The 23,513-nt window shown below is 45.8% G+C and overlaps 1 protein-coding gene across 1 annotated transcript in view; it reads right to left on the bottom strand.

The window, feature by feature from the left end:
• Positions 1-23,513, bottom strand: part of LOC308676209 (nucleolar transcription factor 1-like) — a 243,248-nt gene that overhangs the window by 22,063 nt on the left and 197,672 nt on the right. Inside the window, exons 14-20 of the mRNA XM_081341986.1 lie at positions 22,003-22,158; positions 21,423-21,533; positions 17,146-17,234; positions 15,970-16,159; positions 15,661-15,708; positions 14,022-14,105; positions 12,340-12,465 (exon numbers count right to left, since the gene is read on the bottom strand). Of these exons, the coding sequence (XP_081198112.1) occupies positions 12,340-12,465; positions 14,022-14,105; positions 15,661-15,708; positions 15,970-16,159; positions 17,146-17,234; positions 21,423-21,533; positions 22,003-22,158 (804 nt within the window). The remainder of the gene's footprint in view (positions 1-12,339; positions 12,466-14,021; positions 14,106-15,660; positions 15,709-15,969; positions 16,160-17,145; positions 17,235-21,422; positions 21,534-22,002; positions 22,159-23,513) is intronic.

Raw genomic sequence — 23,513 nt, forward strand, 5'->3', positions numbered from 1 at the left:
AATCACGTGCTTGTTTCACAGTAGTCAGCCTATACCTTTTACCTTCATACATCACCATCAGCCCCTCTGGAATCTCCCATCTGAACCTTATATCTCTTTGCTTGAGCTCTTGCACAAGAAATGTATAGTCCTTTCTTCCCCTTAAAATCCTTGGAGGAATTTCTTTTAAAACCAAGACTTCTTGTTCAGCAATCACAACCTTAGCATCATAGGCAGCTTGTATAACTTGATCTCTAATTTCTCTTTTTGCAAAATAAACCACCACATCTCTAGGCAACTTTCTCTGTCTGGCAATCCATGAATTCACCCGAAACACTTTATCCATAGCTGCTCTTATTTCAGATGCTGGCTGGTTCAATACCCCTTCGAGAGCCTCAGAGATCAGCTGCTTTAAATCTTCTTTAACATTCTCTTTTAAGCCTCTAATTCTGACAGCAAACTGCATCTGGTAATATTGGGCATGGCTTAACTCCCTTTCCAACTTGCCTCTTTCAATTTCATTCTCCCGTGCTTTTACTTCTAGTATAGCATTCCTTTGAGCCAAATCATCCACTTTTTCATCTAAATCTTCCACACATTCCGCCACTTTATGCACTGAAGTCAAAATGTCTACCTTCATCACGCTGTACTTCTGTTCCATCCTCTCTTCCATTCTTTCCTCAAATTTCTCCAATTTCTCCTCCATCTGTGCAAATTTATCAGCAATTGATTGATTAATTGATTCCAAAAGTACCTGGGCATGTTTATCCAAGGCATCTCGCAAATCCTTCGATGTCAGCACTTCAGGAGGGTGCAATGCCTGTAGTGATGATTGTTGCACCGGCGAGGATCCTCCACTCCGAAGAGTTTTAGAGGGAGGTTTAGCCGCCATCTTTTAATCCTCAATTATGACGCACTTTCAATTAAAGTTTAAAAAGTCCAACAAGTTAGAGAGTACAGTAAAATAGTCCTCTTCACCTTTTCCTCTTGTACCGCTCTGCCTGCTCCTTTAAATCATAGTCCTTTCATCAGGCAGGGCTGGTTCGCAGACGCCTGGCTCTGCTCCAGGAAGTTCGGAGCAGAGACGACGGCCAGCTGGGAGCAACCCAGGCTTCGGGGGAGTTCGATCCTTCAGCCGCCCAAGCTCAAAGCTCAGGCGGCCTCGGAGAACTCTACCCCTACCTGGGGCCTCACCCCCTCCTCTTCTCCCGAGGAGGGGGCTTCAATTTCGCCCGAACAGCTGATCGGCGCTGTTTCGGGCAAAAAAACAAACAGCTGAGCCGCGGGCAGCCAGGGGAGGCTGTCTTCAGCGCCGCGCCGCCAGCGGAAGTCCCCCAGACCAGAGAATCTTGTTCCTCACAGTCTGAGAGTCCTTCAGGTGCTTTTTTGCAAACTCCAAGCGGGCTTTCATGTGTTTTGCACTGAGGAGAGGCTTCCATCTAGCCACTCTGCCATAAAGCCCAGATCGGTGGAGGGTTGCAGTGACGGTTGTCCATCTGGAACTCTGTCCCATCTCCACACAGGATCTCTGGAGCTCAGTCAGAGTGGCCATCGGGTTCTTGGTCACCTCTCTTACTAAGGCCCTTCTCACCTGATTGCTCAGTTTGACTGGGCGACCAGCTCTTGAACAAGTTCTAGTGCAGGGCTTTTCAACCAGTGGTACGGGTACCACTTGTGGTACATTAACAAGTGGCAGGTGGTAGGCAGCCCTGCCTAGCCAAGTGTAGTGGGGGATGGAAAGAGCCAGCACAGGCAAGGACTTACTGTGAGAAAGTCCTCTGGAGCTGCAGAGTGGCTGGGGCGAGGCAAAGGCCCCAGGCTCACTTCTGGCTCACCCTCCCCCATGAGAAAGGAGGAGGAGGGGGGCAGAGAGGCTATAAAAGGAGGCAGTGTGGGCGGGAGAGGGAGAGAGAAAAAAATCAGCAGCCTTGGGAGGAGGTGGAGTCAGCTCTAGAAAGCACTGAAGGGTAAGAAGGAGAAGGAGGAGGAGGGTGGGGGGGAGAGGAGATCAAGCAGGCCGGCCATGAGCCAATCTAGAACTGCTGTGGCAGCCACCTGTGCTGGCAGCAGCAAACAGGCAAGAAATGCAGTGGGGGAGGGGGTGCCCTCCAAGAGGAGTGAAAAATGGCAGCAATGGCTGGAGGTGAGGCATGGAGGGAGGGAGATGGAGAGTGGAAGGATTCTTATGTGCTTTTGTGACTTTGAAGTTCTGGGATTTGTGCAATGTGGGTTTTGTGCTCTTAAGGAGTGTTTGGCAATTTCTATTTGTTGGAACTGCTGAAAGGACTGTATCGTGGAACTGTGCTTTCTGCAGGATGTTTTCTGCCCTGTGTCCCTTCATTGCTGAACACAGGCACATGCTGTTGAGGATGAGTCTGTTGTCTGCATCTCAAACTGAAACACAAACGGTTCCTGTAGTCTGCAATTTTTCTGGAAATCAGTTCATACTCCCGCACAATTCAAAGGGTGTTCATCCCAAATTGGATAGCTAAATGTCTATGGAGATTCTTAGTCATCCAGGGCCTCAACGACTCTCTAAAAGAAGGCAAATTACCAGCTGTCTGCAAGGAATATAAATCCTTGCATTCCCCACCATTCAGTCAGAGCTGAAGAAGCTTCTTGGATGAGAAGCAAAACGTCTTCAAAGAAAAACAAAGTCCAGTTGCCTCTTGAAAAAGCACCTTTGGGACAACCATGACCTGGATGACTGAGAATCTCCATAGATACAGTAAACCCTGTTACTCCCGTGCAGGTGGAAACGATAGACAGCCTTAAGAGCAGATCCTATTACATAGACTAAAATACCACTGAAACTAACAGAACTTTTCACTCTTTATGTGACACACAACCTGCAAGTTCCAATTGTCTTCGTCAGCGTGGCTAAAGCTTTACAACCCTGCAACAGACCCATACTGACTTGCCAGCACCACTGCATGCTAGTAACGACTCTTTTGCAGCAAACAGCTAAAAGCCCTGAAGAGGGGGAGACACAGACTTTCCAGACAATTTTGGGGAAGAGGAGGCATCAGTCCTTACCCCACATAGAGACTGCAACTGAGTGGTTGATTGGGTCCCAGTGTTATGACCCAGGGTTGGTGCGCCAGCAACACATGCTAAGTGGAGGCTTGTCACAAGTTTATTCCAACACCATCCCCCAGAATCCCCACAATTCAGCAATTCACGGTCCGTTCCCAAAGTCTCTGCACACAATTTACACCTACAGTCCAAGAACAAGGCTCAAACACATGCACAGGCACACATTCTGTGCAACCTCCTGGCAATGCAAATCCAAGGGAGCAGCAACGCTCCAGGAGCAAGGTAAGATCTCAACCTTGGCAAAGTTCACAATGGATGACTTGGAACTTCACGGCAGAGAGTTCACCAGGAATGCAGCAAAACCCTGGAACAGAGCCGCGTCGCTGTTAGTTCGCAGACATCAAGGCAAAGAATAAAACATGAGTCCACAACAGCAAGGATTCTGGAGGAAAGTTCTGTGAGCTGTAGAGAGTGTTGCCGTGAAATACAACACTTGTTCGCGACAAAAGCCCCTCCTCACAGTGTCTCCTTAAATGGTACTCTCCAGGTGATCCTTCTGAGGAGGGGCGGGGTGCCCTCCTCCCAAGTAGTCGGGTCTCCCTGCACTGACTCTGCCTCCTCCATGCTCGAGGATCAGGCAGGGAAGGCATTTGCTTTTCTCCGGAGCTGTCACTCCTGTGCTCCACTGCCTGCCCTTTCCATCTCCTCCCCCCTTCCTCAGTCAGCCTGTACCCTCTCTTCCTCCCTGCTTACTCTTCTGAGGCCCGAGGGACCTGGAAGTGCCTCGTCCTCATCCCCAGGTTGTTCCTCATGCGCCATAGGGACTGTGCCATCCTGCTCCATCTCCTCCTCCTTGGACCCAGGCTCCAATGGGGCCATGACACTATCTCCCCCACAGGGCCCCCTCCCCCAGGACCATGTGGACTAGGGAGTTGCGGGAACCTGGCATGAAAGTCCTGGATCAGACAAGGAACATGAACCTCAGTGGCGTCCACCCAGGTGAAGTCCTCCAGTCCGTAGCCTTTCCACACCACTACATACTGGAACTGGCACCTCAACCGGCGGGAGTCCTGAATGCTGTCCACCTCATACTCCACCGCTCCTTGAGGGATTACCAGTCCTGTTGACGGTAGAGCTGGATGAAGCAGACCATCGGCCATTAGCAATACCAGCAATGACCGATGGAACACCAGGTGGATCTTCATGGTGCGCTGCAGTGTCAGTCAAAAGGCCACTGGATTGATCACTGCTTCGACCAGGAACGGGCTCAAGTAGTGGTGATCAAGCTTTTTTGATGGCTAAGATGTTGCCAGGTGCTGTGTGGAGAGCCAAACCCAGTTGCCCACAGCTAGTGGGGAAACATCTCTACGATGCTGGTCTGCGAGTCTCTTATAGTCCTCCTTGGCTCTCTCTAGCTGGCTTCTCACCACTTGTTGTACAGCTTGAAGCTCTTGGAGGAAAGTATCCATGGCAGGTACTGGGGAGTATGAAGGAGCCAACAGCAACAGCCGTGAGTGGAACCCATAGCTTGTGACGAACGGGGACACTCTGGTGGAGGTGTGCTGAGAGTTATTATAGGCTAACTCCGCCAATGCCAGCACCTCCGCCCAATTGTCTTGCTGCTGGTTGCTAAAACATTGGAGTTACTGTTACAGAATGGTGTTCACTCTCTCCGTGCCATCGGTTTCCGGGTGATGAGCTGAAGAGAGACACACCTGGACCTTCAGTTCCATTTGTAGCATCTGCCAGAAGCACGCTGTGAACTGCACACCCTGGTCGGACACTACCCAGTCCGGTAGACCATGCAGCCGGAACACATAGGCAATGAACAGATGGGCTGTCACCCAAGTTGTGGGGAGAACTGCACACAGGATAAAATGGGCCATTTTCATGAGCATTTCTATGACCACCAGTATCGTAGTGGCACCCTTTGATGGGGGCAAATCCATAATGCAATCCAATGAGACTGCCCCCACAGTCTCTCTGGCATGGGCAACGGCTGCAACAGACCAAGGGACGCACTGGTGACGTATTTTGGCCTGCCAAAATTGCACACACGCCATGTACCCTGACACATCATGCCGGAGTTGTGGCCACCAGAATGTCCAAGAGACCAGGTGCAACGTCTTGAAGACCCCAAAGTGGCCCAGTGCTGGGCTGTGACATTGTCTCAGGATGATGCCACGGAGGGGTTCCCCAGGAACGTAGAGGTGGTCTCTAAAATGCAACAGGTCCTCCATTTAAGTCCACATGATCTCATTTCTCCCTACTCACAATGACGAGCCGCCACGAATGGATCCGGTCACTGTACCTCATGAATCCTGACCGCTAGGTCCACAGGCTTCTCGGTGGCCACGAACTGTTCCAAGGGGATAACTGGTCTGGGCATGATCTTGTCCTCCTTTTGGGTGAACTCAGGCTTGTGGGTCAGTATGTCTGTGTGCTGGTTCTGCCCGCTAGGGACATATGTCACCTGAAAGTCGAACCTCGTGAAAAACAGCGACCATTGCACCTGTCGCTAGTTCAGCATCCGGGCAGTCCGTAGGTGCTCGAGGTTCTGATGGTCAGTTCGAACCTCAACTTGGTGGTGGGCCCCCTCCAAGTGGTGCCACCATGTCTCGAAGGTGACTGACTGCCAAAAGCTCCTTGTCCCATATGGTATAATTCTGCTCCAGTGCTGACAGCTTCCGGGATTAATAGGCACACAGGAACAAGGTGCCTGCAGGGGCATAGGCCTGCAGGAACACTGCCCCGATGGTGACATCTGACGCATTCATCTCCACCATGAATGGCCTTAAGGGATCAGGATGCTTGAGGATGGGCTCAGAGGTGAAGGCGGCCTTAATGGCATCGAAGTCCCCCTGGCTCCTCAGCACCCCAACAGAACTTCAACCCCTTTCTTTAACAGTCATGGTAGCAAAGCGGGAAATGAACGTGCGGTAATAGTTTGCGAACCCCAACAGTCACTGGATGTCCTTCACCCACTGTGGAGGCTGCCATTCCTGCAGTGACTCCACTTTCTCTGGGTCCATCTCCACACCTTCGGGTGAGATGCGATGACCCAGAAACTCGATAGTGGTTTGCACGAATTGGCACTTCTTCTGCTTGGCAAAGAGGTGATTCTCACGGAGGCACTGCAACACTAGCCGAACATGTTTCCAGTGCTCTCGTGGGGAGGATGAGTAGATCAGGATGTCGTCAAGGTACACAACCACATACTGATCCAGCAGGTCCCTGAAGACGTCATGCATAAAGTGCATGAAAACGCTAGGCACATTGGTCAAGCCAAACGGCATCACCGTATATTCAAAGTGTCCATACCACGTCCAGAAGGCTGTCTTCCACTCATCTCTGGCTTGAACTTGGACCATGTTGTAGGCTCCCTGCAGGTCCAGTTTAGTAAAAATGTTGGCCTGGCTGAGCCGCTCAATGAGTTCAGGGATTAGCGGGAGTGGGTACCAGTTCCATACTGTAATCGTATTCAACTTGTGATTATCACAGCACAGTTTGAGCTCCCCCGACTTCTTCACGAAGAGCACCAGTGCAGCCAGTGGGGAGGTAGAAGGCCAGATAAACCCTTTCCGGAGGTTCTTGTCAATGAAGTCCCTCAAGGCTGCCAACTCCGGTTCCAAGAGTGAGTAGATCCGCCCAACCGGCAGTTTGGCATCGGGCACCAGATCGATTGGGCAGTCATAGGGTCAGTGCGGAGGCAACCTATCCGCCTCCTTCTCCCCGAACATGGCATAGTCCAACTCCGCAGGTAAATCCAATTCCGGACTGTCCAACACACACCCTGCGCAGGTATGCAGGTGGTGAGCAGCACTCTTCTGGCTGGTAAACTTCACCACCCCTGATGGCTAGATGATCTGTGGATCATGGGTCTGCAACCACTCCAGCCCAAGAACCAATGGGAAGTGGGGCACCGCGGTCATGTAAAATGCTAACTCCTCCACATGCAACCCGATGCGCGTGCGGAGGGGTATCGTCGAGGCTACCACCGATCCCAATCACAGTGTCAGACCGGCGGTATTACCTGCTGCTGGGGAATGGCCCACTGTGTGGCAAAATCCAAGTGTATGAAATTGGCAGTGGCCCCAGAGTCCACCATGGCCTGGACCTCCACGTCTCTCTGACCAGGCATGGACACGCTCACTGTGAGCATGAGGTGTTTCAAGGTAGTTGGCTGTGGAGGCTGAGGCCCACCCTATTGAGCCCTCTAGGTTGGGCCGTTTTCTGCCGCCGATTTGGTCGCCTTAGCAGGATACTTGGCCACCATATGGCACTGTCTGCCACAGTACAAAGCCCTCTGTGGCCCTGTCGATCCTTCTCGGCTTGGATGAGGCACGGTCGGGCGGCCCCCAACTGCATGGGCTCTTCTGGCGGTTCCAGTGCTGATGGTTTCTTGGCAGGTGCCAGAAACACCTCCATCCGTCATTGTGCTCGTTGTCATGAGTCAATGCGTAAACACAAATGCATCAATTCCTGAAACATCGGGAGGCAATCGGTGCAGGCCAACTCATCGAGCAACTTGGATGAGACGCCTTCCTGGAACTGGTCCATTAAGGCGGCTTCGGTCCACTGGAGGTCCTGGCTGACCACCCAGAAGTCGCTGATATAGTCCGCAACTGGCCGCCACCCCTGCCGCAACTCTCTCAGGCACTGGTTTGCCATCTGGGCCTTGACCAGGTCATCAAACATGGAGTGCAGCTGGTGGCAGAACCTGGCATAGTCATCAAGCAACGTGTTGGGCTGAGTCAGCAGGGGAGTTGCCCATCAAGCTGCTGACCCCGCCAGGAGGCTAATCATGAACCTCACTTTGTCCTGGTCATTGGGGAAGTCCTCTGGCCGGAGGCTCATATATAACTGGCATTGTCCTAAAAATGCAGGGAACTGAGCCAACAAACTGTCAAATATATCTGGAACCACCACGGGGCATTTTTGGCACAGCCAGGCAGGGCCGGCTGCTTGCAGCTGGGCGAGCTTCGTCAGTTATAAACAAGATGCAAGGCCCATAGTCCAGAAGTAAGGTCAAAGTCCACAGGGCAGAAATATGATCTAAAGCAGAGTTTGCAAAGGGCGGGGAAGTGTGTGCTGAAGCAAAACAATTGTTCCCGATGAAGATACCCTTCCCCAGCCTCTGATTAAATCAGCTCAAGCCAGGTGTTCCTTGTGAGGAGGGGAGGGGCAGCCTCCTTGCCAGCAGCCTCACAGACCTCCTTTGAGCTTGCATCTGCTGCACTCTTCATGCCCTTGGACTGAGTGGGGGAGGCAGCTATTCCTCATCAGAGGGGATCTGCTGCCTCTTATCATTACTGCCTGTCTGCAGCTGATCCTCCCCTGTGTTTATGAGGGCACGCAGCTCCCCGTCTGGTTGACCACCTCTCCCAATGCTGGCAGGGCATGAGACAGCATCGTCCTTTGGCCCCTGGACTCTCCAGACATTCCAGGAGACATGCCATCCTCATAGGATGGTCCCGGTTCCAACTCCTCCTCCAAACCGGGATACAATGGGGCCGTAACACTAAGAAGCAAGACCCACATTTTTCAGACCAAGCGTTGAGGTCCCAATGAGAACCGTCCACAACTACAAAGCCCTTCATGCCATTACAGTGAGAGACCATTACCCACTACCACTCATATTGGACTTATTGAATAGATTGCAGTGTGTGTGCCTATTTACCAAACTGGACCATTGAAATACATATAACCTTTTCAGAATCAATGAGGGACATGAATTTTTGATGGCATTCAACACTAGGTATGACAAATTCAAATACACCATGATGCCATTTGGGTTAGTAAATTGTGGAGCTGTGTTTTCTAGATTTATGAATCATTGTTTTCTGAAATAATTGACAAATTTGTGGTGATTTCTCTGGATCACATCCTAATCTACACTAAAGTTGAGAATCTGCATGACCACCATGTGCGAAAGGTCTTAAAAGAGGTTATGAGAAAAATCACCTCTTTGTTAAATTAGTGTCAGATGCAAAGAACCAGGTTCCCAAGTGAAGGATTCAAAATTACTGATATATTGCTCGAACTTACAGGTGAAACTCAAAAAATTAGAATATCGTGCAAAAGTTCATTTCAGTAATGCAACTTAAAAGGGGAAACTAATATATGAGATAGACTCATTACATGCAAAGCAAGATAGTTCAAGCCGTGATTTGTCATAATTGTGATGATTATGGCATACAGCTCATGAAAACCCCAAATCCACAATCTCAGAAAATTAGAATATTACATGCACTCAATAAAACAAGGAGTGTACATAGAACAATATCGGACCTCTGAAAAGTATAAGCATGCATATGTACTCAGTACTTGGTTTGGGCCCCTTCTGCAGCAATTACTGCCTCAATGCTGCGTGGCATGGAAGCTATCAGCCTGTGGCACTGCTGAGGTGTTATGGAAGACCAGGATGCTTCAATAGCGGCCTTCAGCTCTTCTGCATTGTTCGGTCTCATGTCTCTCATCTTTCTCTTGGCAATGCCCCATAGATTCTCTATGGGGTTCAGGTCAGGCGAGTTTGCTGGCCAATCAAGCACAGTAATCCCACGGTCATTGAACCAGGTTTTGGTGCTTTTGGCAGTGTGGGCAGGTGCCAAGTCCTGCTGGAAAATGAAGTCAGCATCCCCATAAAGCTCGTCTGCGGAAGGAAGCATGAAGTGCTCCAAAATCTCCTGGTAGATGGCTGCGTTGACCCTGGACTTAATGAAGCACAGTGGATCAACACCAGCAGATGACATGGCTCCCCAAATCAACACAGACTGTGGAAACTTCACACTGGACTTCAAGCATCTTGCAGTGTGTGCCTCTCCATTCTTCCTCCAGACTCTGGGTCCTTGGTTTCCAAATGAGATGCAAAAGTTGCTCTCATCAGAAAAGAGGACTTTGGACCACTGAGCAACAGACCAGGTCTGTTTTTCTTTAGCCCAGGTAAGAGGCTTCTGACGTTTGTTGTTCAGGAGCGGCTTGACAAGAGGAATACGACATTTGAAGCCCATGTCCAGGATCCGTCTGTGTGTGGTGGCTCTTGATGCACTGACTCCAGCCTCAGTCCACTCCTTGTGGAAGTCCCCAACACTTTTGAATGGCCTTTTCCTGACAATCCTCTCCAGGCTGCACTTTGGGAACATCCAACTTCTTTTGCAATTACCTTTTGAGGCTTTCCCTCCTTATGGAGGGTGTCAATGATGGTTTTCTGCACAACTGTCAGGTCAGCAGTCTTCCCCATGATTGTGATTCCTCCTGAACCAGACTGAGAGACCATTTAAAGGCTCAGGAACCCTTTGCAGGTGTTATGGCTTAATTAGCTGATTAGAGTGGGACACTTTGAGCCTAGAATATTGCACCTTTTCACAATATTCTAATTTTCTGAGATTGTGGATTTGGGGGTTTTCATGAGCTGTACGCCATAATCATCACAATTATGACAAATCACAGCTTGAACTATCTTGCTTTGCATGTAATGAGTCTATCTCATATATTAGTTTCCCCTTTTAAGTTGCATTACTGAAATAAATGAACTTTTGCATGATATTCTAATTTTTCGAGTTTCACCTGTATGTGCAGGAATCTTGTGAAACTTTGCATTTGGGTCAAACTATACAAGGTTCAACTGCATTCAAGGGAGGTTGGGCTTTTTTCTCTTGCGACTGTGTAGAGACTCTAAACTCCTCCTCTTGGCTCTGCCAGTCTCTCTCCTACAATTAGAAAAGTATGTGTTTGACTTAAAGCAGTTAATATTTCTTGGGTTACTGCATTTCCACAGATGGAATCCAAATGGATCTCCAGAAAGTCCATGTAGCGCTGTTATGGCAAGCCCCCTGTAACACAAAGGATGGTCAGAGTTTCCTAGGCTTTGTGAACTTTTACAGAAAGTTTATTCCAAACTTTGCACATAAAGTTAAACCTTTAACTCAGTTGTTTAAAAAGGGAGTGAAATTTGCTTGGATGGAAACAGAGCAGGTTTCATTCGAAGAGTTAAAACAGCTCTTTGCCCAACAGCCAACACCCCAAACCTTCCAAGAGATTTATTGTCCAGATTGATGCCTCTAAATGTAGCTATCAGCACAGTACTTTTGCAGAAGATCAGGGGAGGAGGCTGCCTTTTGCCTTTTACTCCAGACACTGACTTCCCCAGAAAGAAATTATGACATTTTAAACAAAGAACTGTTAACAGTAAATATCAATGGAGGCATTTCTTGGAAGGGGCATGTTACCCCACTGAAGTCCATACTGACCATAAGAATCTGGAAATGCTGTAGACAATTAAGCCACTTTCCCCAAGACAAGTGAGATTGAGTGATTTTTTCTCTCACTTTGACTTTTATATTACCTATGTACCAGGCTTGAATAATTTGATGTCAGATGCACTATCCCATAAGCATCTCGAGTCTAGGAGAAGGGGTATAGGCCTGCAGTACTTAATCCATTGGGGGGATTATCCAGAGTCAGAATGTTCCTGGGAAAATCCTGACTTGATGCAGCGATTCCACCAGCATTTCCCAGACAAGTGAAGGCCTTCCAAACTCCCAACTCTCTGCCCCATACCAGAGCCTGACCAAGAACCTGTAAGTGAAGGGGTTAACCTGGCAGAGGGGCCCTTCTCGAGGGGGACATGGTGGCTGATGAGGCCCAACCATCCATTTCTGGCCTTCTAGAATGTAGATATTTTGCAGAACGCACCACCTGATGCAATGGAGTCTTCAGAGGCGGGGGGGGGGGGGCAGAGGATTCCTTTGAACTGGCTTCGCTCCCCCCCAAGCTCTCGTGAGAACTCAGACAATGAAGACAACATGGCAGTGGGAGGGGGCTGTTGTGGGGTGGGGAGTGATGTTGGAGAGCAACTGTCCCAGTTGGGAGAAGGGTTCAAGCAGGGAATTAGCCTGGACTCATTATGTAAACACAAGAGGGCAAGGTCTGACACCCGCCCAAATGCCTTTGAGCTTTAACTAGTCTTTCCCAGGTGAAAGCTGCCACTCTGGGGAGATTCCTTTATTATGCCAGAGAATAAAGTAGTAGTTCGAACTCTGGTTGTTCATGCCTGTAGATAATAAGGCTGTTACTGAACATCTGTAAAATGTCTTTCAACACCCCCCACCCCCATTTTTTAAAAAAATATCCTTAACTGTGGCTTTCTGGAATATTTCAGTAGAAAAGACAGCTGTAACTAAGAAGTGCTTAAAAGAAATTTCCAGTGCTAAGATGCTTTGTTGGAAATAGGAAACTGCTGTATCCTGAGAGAAGGAAACCATTTCAAGCAACTTTGGAGGAGCCCAGATTATCTAAAGCTCTTGGGGATAAGCAGAGTCTTACCTCTTCCCCATCTTCACTCTCCTCTTCACTACTTGAATCTGAAGAATCTTCTCCCTCCTCAGAGGAGTCACCATTGTCTTCCTCATCTTCCTCTTCATCATCATCTTCATCATCTTCCTCAGAGTCCTGTGAATATAGAGACGTAGATTAAAAAATAAACATGTTAACAGCCGAATGAAAGGGACTTATGAGGACTACAATGAATTAAATCTAAAGCAGCCAAACATATTCCCAGTTCTAAAACATAATGCCTTACATGTAGTCCTTGACTTACAATCATAACTGAGCTTGGAAATATGGTTGTACGTTGTGCCAGTTATGTGCAGCTCCACCTTAATTTGATTCAAGTAAGCATGCAAGCATTCCAAGATGCTTACCAAATAATATCATTGTCCTATGGCTGCAATGGAGAACAATTCCTCCCTTATTACTGATTGGCAGGAAGAGAGCTATTGGGAAAATTTAGAAGTGTTGTAATAATAAGATCAAAAATGGGAAAGGTCCTTTGGATCTGGTGTGCCACACCTTTTCTTCGGCTTGCCTAATAGCTGCCTTATCCCAAGAAAATATGGGTTTGAGTTATTTATATTTATTTGTTTGCTTGTATCCCTTTATTTTTACAAATAACTCAAGGTGAACATATCCAACACACCTTCCTCCTCCTATTGTCCCCACAACAACCCTGTGAGGTGGGTTGGGCTGAGAGTGACTGGCCCAAAGTCACCCAGCTGGCTTTCAAGGCTAAGGTGGGACTTGAACTCACAGTCTCCTGCTTTCTAGCCTGGTGTGTCAACCACTAGATCAAACTGGCTCTCTGGCTCTGGAGGTAGCAAGTAGGTACAACCATTAGACACAGGCCTATCACTGCCTTCTTTAGAAACACTTATTTTCCTGGGACTGCACACTTTCCTTGAAAGTTCAGGAGAAGACACAGTCCAGCAAGGACTCCTCCAGATCTGAAGAAATGTTCCCACTTTGGATCTGAATATTGCATGCAGGTAGTCCTCGACTTACAACAGTTTATTTAGTAACCGTTCAAAGTTACAACAGCACTGAAAAAGTGACTTATGACCATTTTTCACACTTATGACCATTGCAGCATCCCCATGGTACCATGATTTACATTCGGATGCTTGACAACTGACTCACATTTATGATAGTGGTAGTGTCTCGGAGTCATGTGATCCCCTTTTGCAACCTTCTGACAAGCAAAGTCAATGGGGAAACCAGATTCATTTAACAACTGTGTTAATAATTTAAGAACTGCAGTGATTCACTTAACAAATATGGTGAGAAAAGTTGTAAAACTCACTTAACAAATTTCTCACTTAACAACGTAAATGTTGGGCTCAATTGTCGTAGGTTGAGGACTACCTGTACTTCTAGAAGACTTGTATCTCTGTTTAAGAGAAAAGGTAAAAAGGAAGTTCATCTTGGGTCCTAAGGACCCTGGGACTAGGATTAGCCAGAAGATCCATCAGCTGTAGAAACATTGTTCTGCTCTCATTCCTGCTGAAAAAAAAAACAACCCAAAACCAAGTGTTGGGTACAAAGTTTCTGGATTTTACAGTATTTCCAAGATTCAGTTACTAGTTTGAAAATATCAGCTGACCCTAGGAATAACATTTTCTGTTTGGACTTTTTCACCAGGTAATTTTAGCTGTGTAACATAGAAATGGCACTGTTAAAATACTTACTGACTTGGACTGCATTGAAGGTTTTATTTTAGGGTTTGGGCCTCGCATCTTCCCCATATTCTTACGTTTCTGATGACAAAGAAGAGAAAGGTAAGAGAGGCAATCAACATGGGAGACAGCTGCATTCCTTTCTACAAATCAAGGATGTAAAGGAGGCACAATTTGCCTTGGCTACATTTTTCATCCTTACAGAATTACAGCCTGTGGCCCTAAAACATACCCTTGAACATATGGCACTGTAGAATGTGATGCCAAAATCGGTACAATGATAAGACCTTGAAGACAAAACTAACGTGACCCTTCCACCCAAGGATAATGTACACATAGAGTTCTCCTTAATCTCCAGTAGCCTCACACTTATTCTTTACTGCAGGGGGCACCAAGAATTATTTTTAATACTTTAGGGCAGACTAAGGGCTGCAAAGTGATTGGGATTGCTTCTGGGCAAGAGGGATTTTGGTGGTTTTCTTTGCTTTTAGCATAGTGATATGTATACTTTGGGGTATATCTTAACAGTTTTTACATGTTTTCCATCCCCAAATGGCATGGAATTTTACAAGCAGATTTCAGGAGTAAGGGTCAGAAGGGGTTTGTAAGAGCCACAAAAATAGGATCTCAAGGTCACAAAAATTGCCCACTCCTAACATATCACTACCACCAATTTCCCTTGAACTTGATTTTGAATATCTGGAAATTGACCACACATCTGCTCCTTTCATTTCGGTTATCAAGTCAGCAATTTCTAAACAGTTGTGCCCAGACCACATTTTCTTGCATTATAACCTCTGTATAGTAGTTTTTGCAAACTTTTATCCTACCCTGATGTAGTACCCCGTGGTGAGCATCCAGATGAAAGGCAGCCAGCATATATACTAGCTAACTTGGTCTTCCCCAACCTGACTGCATTTCTGCAGATGATGGAAGCTATCCTCTAGAATCTCTAGAAGACATCAGTTTGGAAAAGGTTAACTAAGCATATATATAACTGGAATGACTGGGTAATTTATTTGTTGTCCAACAAGATTTCATCTTTACCTTCAGCATGAATGTTTGGTGCAATTGAAGTGCTAAAGAAAAGGCACTATGTTCTAATTTCAGTTTCACTGCCAGCCAGCCATGAGCACACATACTTGGGACTAAAAAGTTGGAAGTGGATGAAGGTGCATGGTCAACCTGTCACCTCTGTTTGTGTTCTGCTGCAGTTAGTAGCCACTTCAGTATTGCTATCCCTGAAAACAACACATCATGAGCCCAAATCTCTATTAACTCTAAAAACATTCACCTCCTCATGTTCTATTAATATGAAGAACCTACTGCACAACATGTACCCTGAAATTAGCAGTTAGTAGCCACTTCAGTATTGCTATCCCTGAAAACAACACATCATGAGCCCAAATCTCTATTAACTCTAAAAACATTCACCTCCTCATGTTCTATTAATATGAAGAACCTACTGCACAACATGTACCCTGAAATGAAATGCCTGGCAGGCAAATGCCACCTTCCTTTCAGAGCTCCAGCCCTTTCCAAGTTACACTCCATTTCAAGCATAAACCTCAAGAAACATCCTTTTCAGACCAACAGATATGCAATCTCCCTGCACAAATACTTGCAAGACACTAACACTGGAGGTATGCTCTTTGTAGGCAGCTCTCTCTTGTGGTGACAAGGTCTGTAGAGAAAATGGAAATACAAGATTAAAAGCTGATCAGTGAATCAGGACAGTTGAGAACTAACGAGACTTGAGAAATCTGAATTAAAAGTCACAAAGGACCCACAACTGTGTGTCACTGATAAAGGAGAACAGTATTTCACGTAGAAGCTAGAAGGACTTCACTTAATTTCTCAGTGGCTAATTACTGCATCTTTATTTTATTGTAACTTATCAAGGAGCTGTTACCTGCCCTCCTCCCTTCCCCAGTTCACAGCTCACCTTGAGCCACATATCCAGATGCACTCTGTACTGTTTCTGTTGTTCTTCGGCCAACTTTTTATACTGATCCTTTTGGTTCTGAGAGATCCGTTGCCAGCGGCTCCCAATCTCTACCATCCGCTCCTTCAGAGGAAGGTGGTTGAGTTCACCATTTGAAAGCAGCTCCTGAGAAAATTTCTGATATCCATTCCTGATACACACAAGTCAGGAAAATTGTCTATTACTCTAACTTCTCTTCCAATGTCAACAATTTCATATATGGGAATTAACACTGGGAGATATTTCTGGCCATTACACTCTAGACTCATTAACAAAGTTTATGAGGGCTTTGTAGATGAAAAAAATGAAGCCATGTGGATAATTAGTGGCTCAAATCATTGTTATAATGACAAGCTTAGTTAACTAGTTAACTAGTTAACTAGTTAACTAAGCAACATCTGTTTATCTGCCTCATTCCCTGCCACTTAACAATGAATGGCATGAGTCCCACAAAAGAAACGTGTAAAAAATCTCCATGTGTTCACCTCCCACAAGTCCTTACATACCTCCTTTACAAGGACTCTCCAGCAAAATATCTTTTCCCACCCAGCTTACGAGAGAAACCCAAACAAGCAACAGGAAGGTAAAGTGAGAAGCAACAGTATTCTTCAACAATTTCCAGACGCCTGTTTCCAGACACCTATTTAAACAAAAAATTTTCTTATGTCTCATGAAAGAAACTGAGAAGTTTCATGAGATCACAAATTCTAATTTTGCTTTTCTAAATTTTTGTAAAGTTATGCCCTTCTATTCTGCTGTTTGGCTGGGTTGTATGAGTGTGTGGGGTGGTGGGGTAGTGTGTATGCATACCATGTATCTTAACTTTAATATTTAGCTTTTTAAGATTTTTTAAAAAGTTGTTTTGGAAAAATGCTTTGAGAAGTTTACTGAATTTATTTATTAGATTTTTATCCCACATTTATTACTTTATAACTCCAAGTGGGTGAAAATATCTAATATTCCTTCCTCCTCCCATTAGCACCCTGTGTATCTTGTAAATAAAACAAAATAATAGGAAAAAGCTTACTCCACCCCCAAATGTGACAGCTACACATACTAAGCAGCCAAGCCATAAAGGTACTTTTGAATTCAAACAGACAACCCCACATTCCTGCATCCTAATAAGCCAACACTTACATAGGAGGTTTCTTCGGTTCACCCTGAAATTTCATCTTCTTGGAGACACTTGTTGAACATGGTGATGCCCTCATCTCACTCAGTTCTCGCTACAAAAAGGAAAGGGAGGATAAAAGTCTGCCCTTTCCCATTTCCCTATTTGAGTTTTCACTGAGGAATGAGCAGTTAGGTCTACTTAACAACCATGAAACCTAGAAAATTTTAAAGCGCAATACTAACAACTAAAATTGTGGGTATAATAATAATAATAACAACAATAACAATAACTAATAATAATAATAATAATAATAATAATAATAATAGAAGAAGAAGAAGAAGAAGAAGAAGAAGAAGAAGAAGAAGAAGAAGAAGAAGAAGAAGAAGAAGAAGAAGAAGAAGAAGAAGAAGAAGTTGTTGAAAGGGACCTTGGAGGTCATCTAGTCCAACCCCCTGCTCAGGCAGGAAAACCTATACCATTTCAGACAAATGGCTCTCCAGTCTCTTCTTAAAATCTTCCAGTGTTGGAGCATTCACAGCTTCTGGAGGCAGGTAGTTCCACTGATTAATTGTTCTAACTGTCAGGAAGTTTCTCCTTAGTTCTAGGTTGCTTCTCTCCTTGACTAGTTTCCATCCGTTGCTTCTTGTCCTGCTTTCAGGTGCTTTGGAGAATAGCTTGACTCCCTCTTCTTTGGGGCAGCCCCTTAGATATTGGGACACTGCTATCATGTCACCCCTCACTCTTCTCTTCGTTAAACTACACATACCCAATTCCAGCAACCGTTCCCTATATGTTTTAGCCTCCAGTCCCCCAATCATCTTTGTTGCTCTTCTCTGTACCCTTTCTAGAGTCTCAACATCTTTTTCATATCATGGTGACCAAAACTGGATGCAGTATTCCAGGTGTGGCCTTACCAAGGCATTGTAAAGTGGTATTAGTACTTCATGTGATCTTGATTCTATCCCTCTGTTAATGCAGCCTAGCACTGTGTTGGCTTTTTTGGCAGCTGCAGCACACTGCTGGCTCATATTGAAGTGATTGTCTACTAGGACTCCGAGATCCTTCTCACAGTTACTACTATTGAGCAAGGTACCACCTATACTATACCTGTGCATTTGATTTTTCCTGCCTAAATGTAGAACCTTACTTTTTTCACCATTGAATTTCATTTTGTTAGGTAGTGCCCAGTGTTCAAGTCTGTCCAGATCCTCCTGTATTTTAAGCCTATCTTCTGGAGTATTGTCTATTCCTGCCAGCTTGGTATCTTTTCCAGAATCTTCCCAGGTATTGAGGTCAGGCTGATAGGTCTGTAGTTTCCTGGATCTATTTTTTCCCCTTTTTTGAAGATGGGAACTACATCAGCTCTGTTCCAGTCCTCTGGTAGTTCCCCAGTGCTCCAGGAACTTTTAAAAATATAGTTCAGTGGTTCTGAGATCACGTCTGCCAGTTCCTTGAGAACCTTGGGGTGTAATCCATCTGGTCCTGGTGATTTGTACTCGTCTAGGCTGAACAGGTGCTCACTTACCATTTTCTTGCCTATCTTAACTTGCGTTTCTATTCTGTTTTTTATGGCACTGGTTTTGGTAGGTTGGACTGTTTTTTCCCTTTGTGTAAAGACAGATGCAAAAAACGAGTTAAATAGTTCTGCTTTCTCCCTGTTGCTTGTCACCTTCTTGCCACTTTCACCCACTAATGGACCAATCATTTCCTTCACTTTTTTCTTGTTTTTTATATGTTGAAAGAAGCTTTTTTTGTTATTTTTGACTTTGGTCGCAAGCCTTAGTTCATTTTGAGCCTTAGCTTCCCTCACTTCATCTTTGCAGGCACGGGCTATTTGCTGATATTCTGCCTTAGTTATGTGCCCCTCTTTCCACTTCTTATACTTGTCCTTTTTAGCTTTCAATTTATCAGAGAGTTCTTTATGCAGCCATGCTGGCTTCTTTTGAGAGCTGTTATTTTTGTTCTTTGTTGGTATTGTGCTAGACTAGGCCTTTATTATCTCACTTTTCAAAATTTCCCAAGCTTCTTGAGTTGTTTTCCCCTTTAGGATTCTCATCCATGGAATTCTTCCCAAGGTCTCTCTAAGTTTATTGAAATTAGCTATTTTAAAGTCCAAGACTCTAGTTTGGCTGTGTTCTATTGCTTGTGCTTCCAGAATGTTGAATTCCAATATTGCATGATCACTTCCTCCCAAGGTTCCTGTGGCTTCAACACCTCCTATCATTTCATCTCTGTTAGTGGGAATTAGATCCAAAGTGATTAATCCCCTAGTTCCCTTCTCTACTTTTTGGGAGAGAAAGCTGTCTGCTAGGTTTGTCAGGAATCTGTTTGATCTTCCACTTGGTGCAGAGTTTGTCTCCCAGTTGATGTCAGGGTAATTAAAGTCCCTCATTACTATTGTGATGTGCTTCCTACATACAGTACCTTGGTTAGCTGACTAGCAAAAAGTTCATCTATTTCCTCTGCTTGGTTGGGCGGTCTATAGTATACACCTATGGCAATGTCATTTTTCCCCCTTTTATATTGACCCAAATGCATTCAAGTTTACAGTTTTCATCATTGTTGTGCTCTATTTCTGTACAGATAAAGTTATTTCTTATATATAGAGCAACTCCACCTCCTCTTTTGTTTAGTCTGTTTCTTTTAAATAGTTTAAATCCCTTTAGCTGTGTGTTCCATTTGTGGGTTTCGTCCCACCATGTTTTCGTAATGGCAACAATATCATATCTGCCCTCATTTACCTGAATTTCTAGTTCACCCTGCTTACTGTTCATACTCTGTGCATTGGTGTATAGACATTTGAGTCCTTTATGACTGACCCTGTGTTTACTTGCTACATAACTTGTGTGGTGCCTGACTTCCCCTATTTTCTTAGATTGCCGGGGACAGTGATGTTCTGTATTAATTAACTCACTGTCCCCATTGTTTAGTTTAAATGTTCCTCCAGAAAAGCTGTGAATTTATTGCCAAGTAACTCAGTCCCTTTCTTGGATGGATGCAAACCATCTCTTTTGTACATTTTTTCATTGGACCAGCTACAGACATCGTGACTAATATAACCAAAGCCTTCTCCTTTACACCACTCCTTTAGCCACATATTAAATTCTGCTATACGCTGGCCTTTTCCATTTTGCTCCTTATACACTGGTAAAACCTCTGAAAAAGTAAGCCTACAGCCTGTTCTGCTAAGTTCCTGCCCCAAGCTCTGGAAATCATTCTGCACAGAGAGTACATCTTTTTGGGACAGATCATTAGTGCCAAGATGTACAATAGCCTCCACATCACAGTCCTTGCTGGCATTCTTGATTATTTTAGAAATACGCTTCTTGTCCCTACTGGCAGTAGCACCTGGAAGACACCTGACCTCTTTCGAAACCTCTGTGTCCTTTCCTAAATTTACATCCCTTATAATTGAATCACCAACTAGAAGGTGGCTTCTCTTTTTGGATGCCTTTCTGTTCTTGCATGACTGGTGTGTAATACCAGATTCGCACTTCTCCCTGTCGAAAACAAGTTTTTCATCTTGGACCACGATCCCCTGCTTATTTGAGTTATTATCACAGATACCTTTACCTGTCTCCTTAATGTCGCTATTATGGTCAGAAAGGGCACTATATCTGTTGTGCAGGGACACAGCGAAAGCTTTGTGTTTTTGGTTCACAGATCTCACCCTGCCAGATCCCACGGTTGTCCACACTGCCCTTCTCCTGCAGGATCTTTGTGGTAGAGGGGGCTGATAGTACAGAGGCTCAATAGGGTAGAAGGGCTGAACAATCTGACACTTTGGGTAGGTAATGTCTAATCTTATTGAGCCATTTCAAGGGCCTGTATATTGCCAACAGGAATATTTTCAATGTATGTTCAAGCATATTTGCCTGCAGCTAGAAACCTGATTGTTTTTTTTTAAATGAAGACAGAGATTCTTGTTCTACGCCTAATTTATTAAATTTATTTATTGCTCATTTCCACAAAAACTCTAGGCACTGTACAATAATAAATCCATACTAAAAATGATACAAGTAAAAAACTACAAGTGTCTAGATACAGACGACCTATTGTAAAATCTATATAGCACATGGAACATTTTACAGTTTAATCTGAAATCTGGGGGAATACCCTGATTTTAAGGGCTGTTTCAAATAAGGTGAGGGGGTGGCAGACAGATCTCAGGGGAAATGTTGTTCCAGAGGGCATATTTCCTAGGTCCCAAATATGGAGCAGCTCAACTCTGTCCAGTTTCCTACATTCCTAAAGAAACCCTACAACATGCTTGCTCTAATAGAGTATAATTAATGCCAACCTCATATCGTTTTTGATCTTCTGCTGCTTTCTTGATCCACATAAGTTTCTCTTTTTTCTCCATATTATTCCAGGTAGTTTCCATGGCTTTTAGTGCTTTTCCCCTGTCATTCTGACATAAAAGAAAGAGTATTATCAGACTTTATAGCACTAGCACTTACATACCACTTTACAGCACTCTCTAAGCAGTTTACAGAGTCAGCATATTCCCCCCAACAATCTGGGTCCTCATTTTACTGACCTCGGAAGGATGGAAGGCTGAGTCAACCTTGAGCCGGTCAGGATCCAACTCCTGGCAGTGGGCAAAGTTAGCGTGCAATACTGCCTTCTAACCACTGTGCCACCACGACTCCATAAAGTGCAAAATCATTCCAAAGATGCACTTCCAACCATTTCAAAAAGAAGGTAGAATGCATGTCTTTCCCTTTACAGTACAAACATACTGACTTAGCACATTCACTTCCTCTCTCTCCACCTAATTTCATGGCTTAACCTTTTGTCTTCAAGTCCCTGCCCAGCCCCCAGCCCCCATTTCCTCCCAGAAAGTTGTTTCTGGTATTTTTGATATTTTCTCACTTTACCTTAAAGCGGGCAAGATAATCGCCAATAACACTTTGCTGCCAGATCTCCTCAGCAGTCTTGGGTGACTCAGGAAGTTTACCACGATCTTCCTTGTCAGAACCATGTTTTTTCTCTGTCTGAGCTTTCAGGGCAGACACACGAGCCTTATACTTGGCCTAGATGAGCAAAGAGCAAGTATGGTTAAAATCTATGAGTTAATCAAGATTTACTGGCTAGCCAAAAAGAAAGAACGAAAGATTGGCTGACTGAACCCCTGCAATGTCGCGTGGTCGCACAGAGAGACGGACACTTGAGCTGGGTAGTACTTCTTTATTTGATCAGGAATGAAGCTGAAGCAAAGGGGTTACCTGGCGTCTCTTTATACCTGCCCAGGTGAATCGCAGCCAATAGATTCAAACCTGGGCTTCCCGCCAGTGCAGGTGGCCAATGGATTTAAACCCTGGCTTCCCACCAGAGCTGACCATGCCCTGGGGCTGTCAACGACTAGCTCTATTCAGGCTTTCCCGCCAAAAGCAGTTATAGCCTGGAGCTGTCCAGCCCCCTGCTGTGCTGACATTCCATGTATGCTTTAATAGCATACACTGCGGAGCTCCAGCAATGTGGCGACCCTTGGGAGCCTCACAGGAATATTCTCTTCTGTGAAGGAGCTGGGATGGGGGACGAGGACGAGGTGAGCTTCCGTATTGTTATCTTTTGGCCCCGCGAGCCCTGGACTCTCCGAGGTCTCCGAGGTTTTCCATCTGAGCCCGGAAGAGTTTCTGGAGGCCCTAGAGGACGCGGAGGAGCTGAGCAGTGCCCCGCGCTGTGCGACCAGCTGTTTGTCGGACCGCGGGGGCTCGGCGGACTCGGCGAACTCTAACAGAGGCTGCTGGAGTGCCTGGAAGACCTAGATATTCTGCGGAGCTCTGCTCTACGCGGCGCCGACCAGCTGACTGTTGGTGCCGGGGGAGTTTTGAGAGCCTGATTAATAACTCGTTGGAGCCGGGCGGAGGATTTTGGAGGCCTGCGTTCCGCCGACCAGCTGACTGTCGGCCCCTGATGGAGTCTGCGGATCCTGGTGGCGTTCTCGAAGCCTGCGGAGCCCGGGACAACTTTCTAGAGCTTGGCGGTGTTCCGGAGCGCCTTTCAGCTGCTTGGGGGAGCCGCGTGTTGACTGATTAACTATGAATCGTGGCTTGGAGCAGCGTTGGCGTGGAAGTGTTGAAGTGGTGGAGATATTGCCTGGTTGGTGTCTGAGATGGCTGGCGGCGAAGAGAGTGGAGTACCGCGGCCTCTCTGGTATGGTGACCTGGCCTGGTGGGGGAATGCGGACGCTGATGCCTCGGACGTTAATGAGGCACAATTTAACCCCTGCGCCGCCAGAAACTGACTAGACCATGTTTTGTGGTTCTGTTGAACTACCATGGTCTCGGTTTCCCTTCCTGGCTGACTATCATCTGGTCCTTCTACAACATGAAATTGAACTGTGTAACCGGATCTCTCCTACCATTCGGTGTCTCTACAGGCTTAT

The sequence above is a fragment of the Vipera berus genome (assembly GCF_964194415.1).
Source record: "Vipera berus genome assembly, chromosome: W".
NCBI lineage: Eukaryota > Metazoa > Chordata > Lepidosauria > Squamata > Viperidae > Vipera > Vipera berus.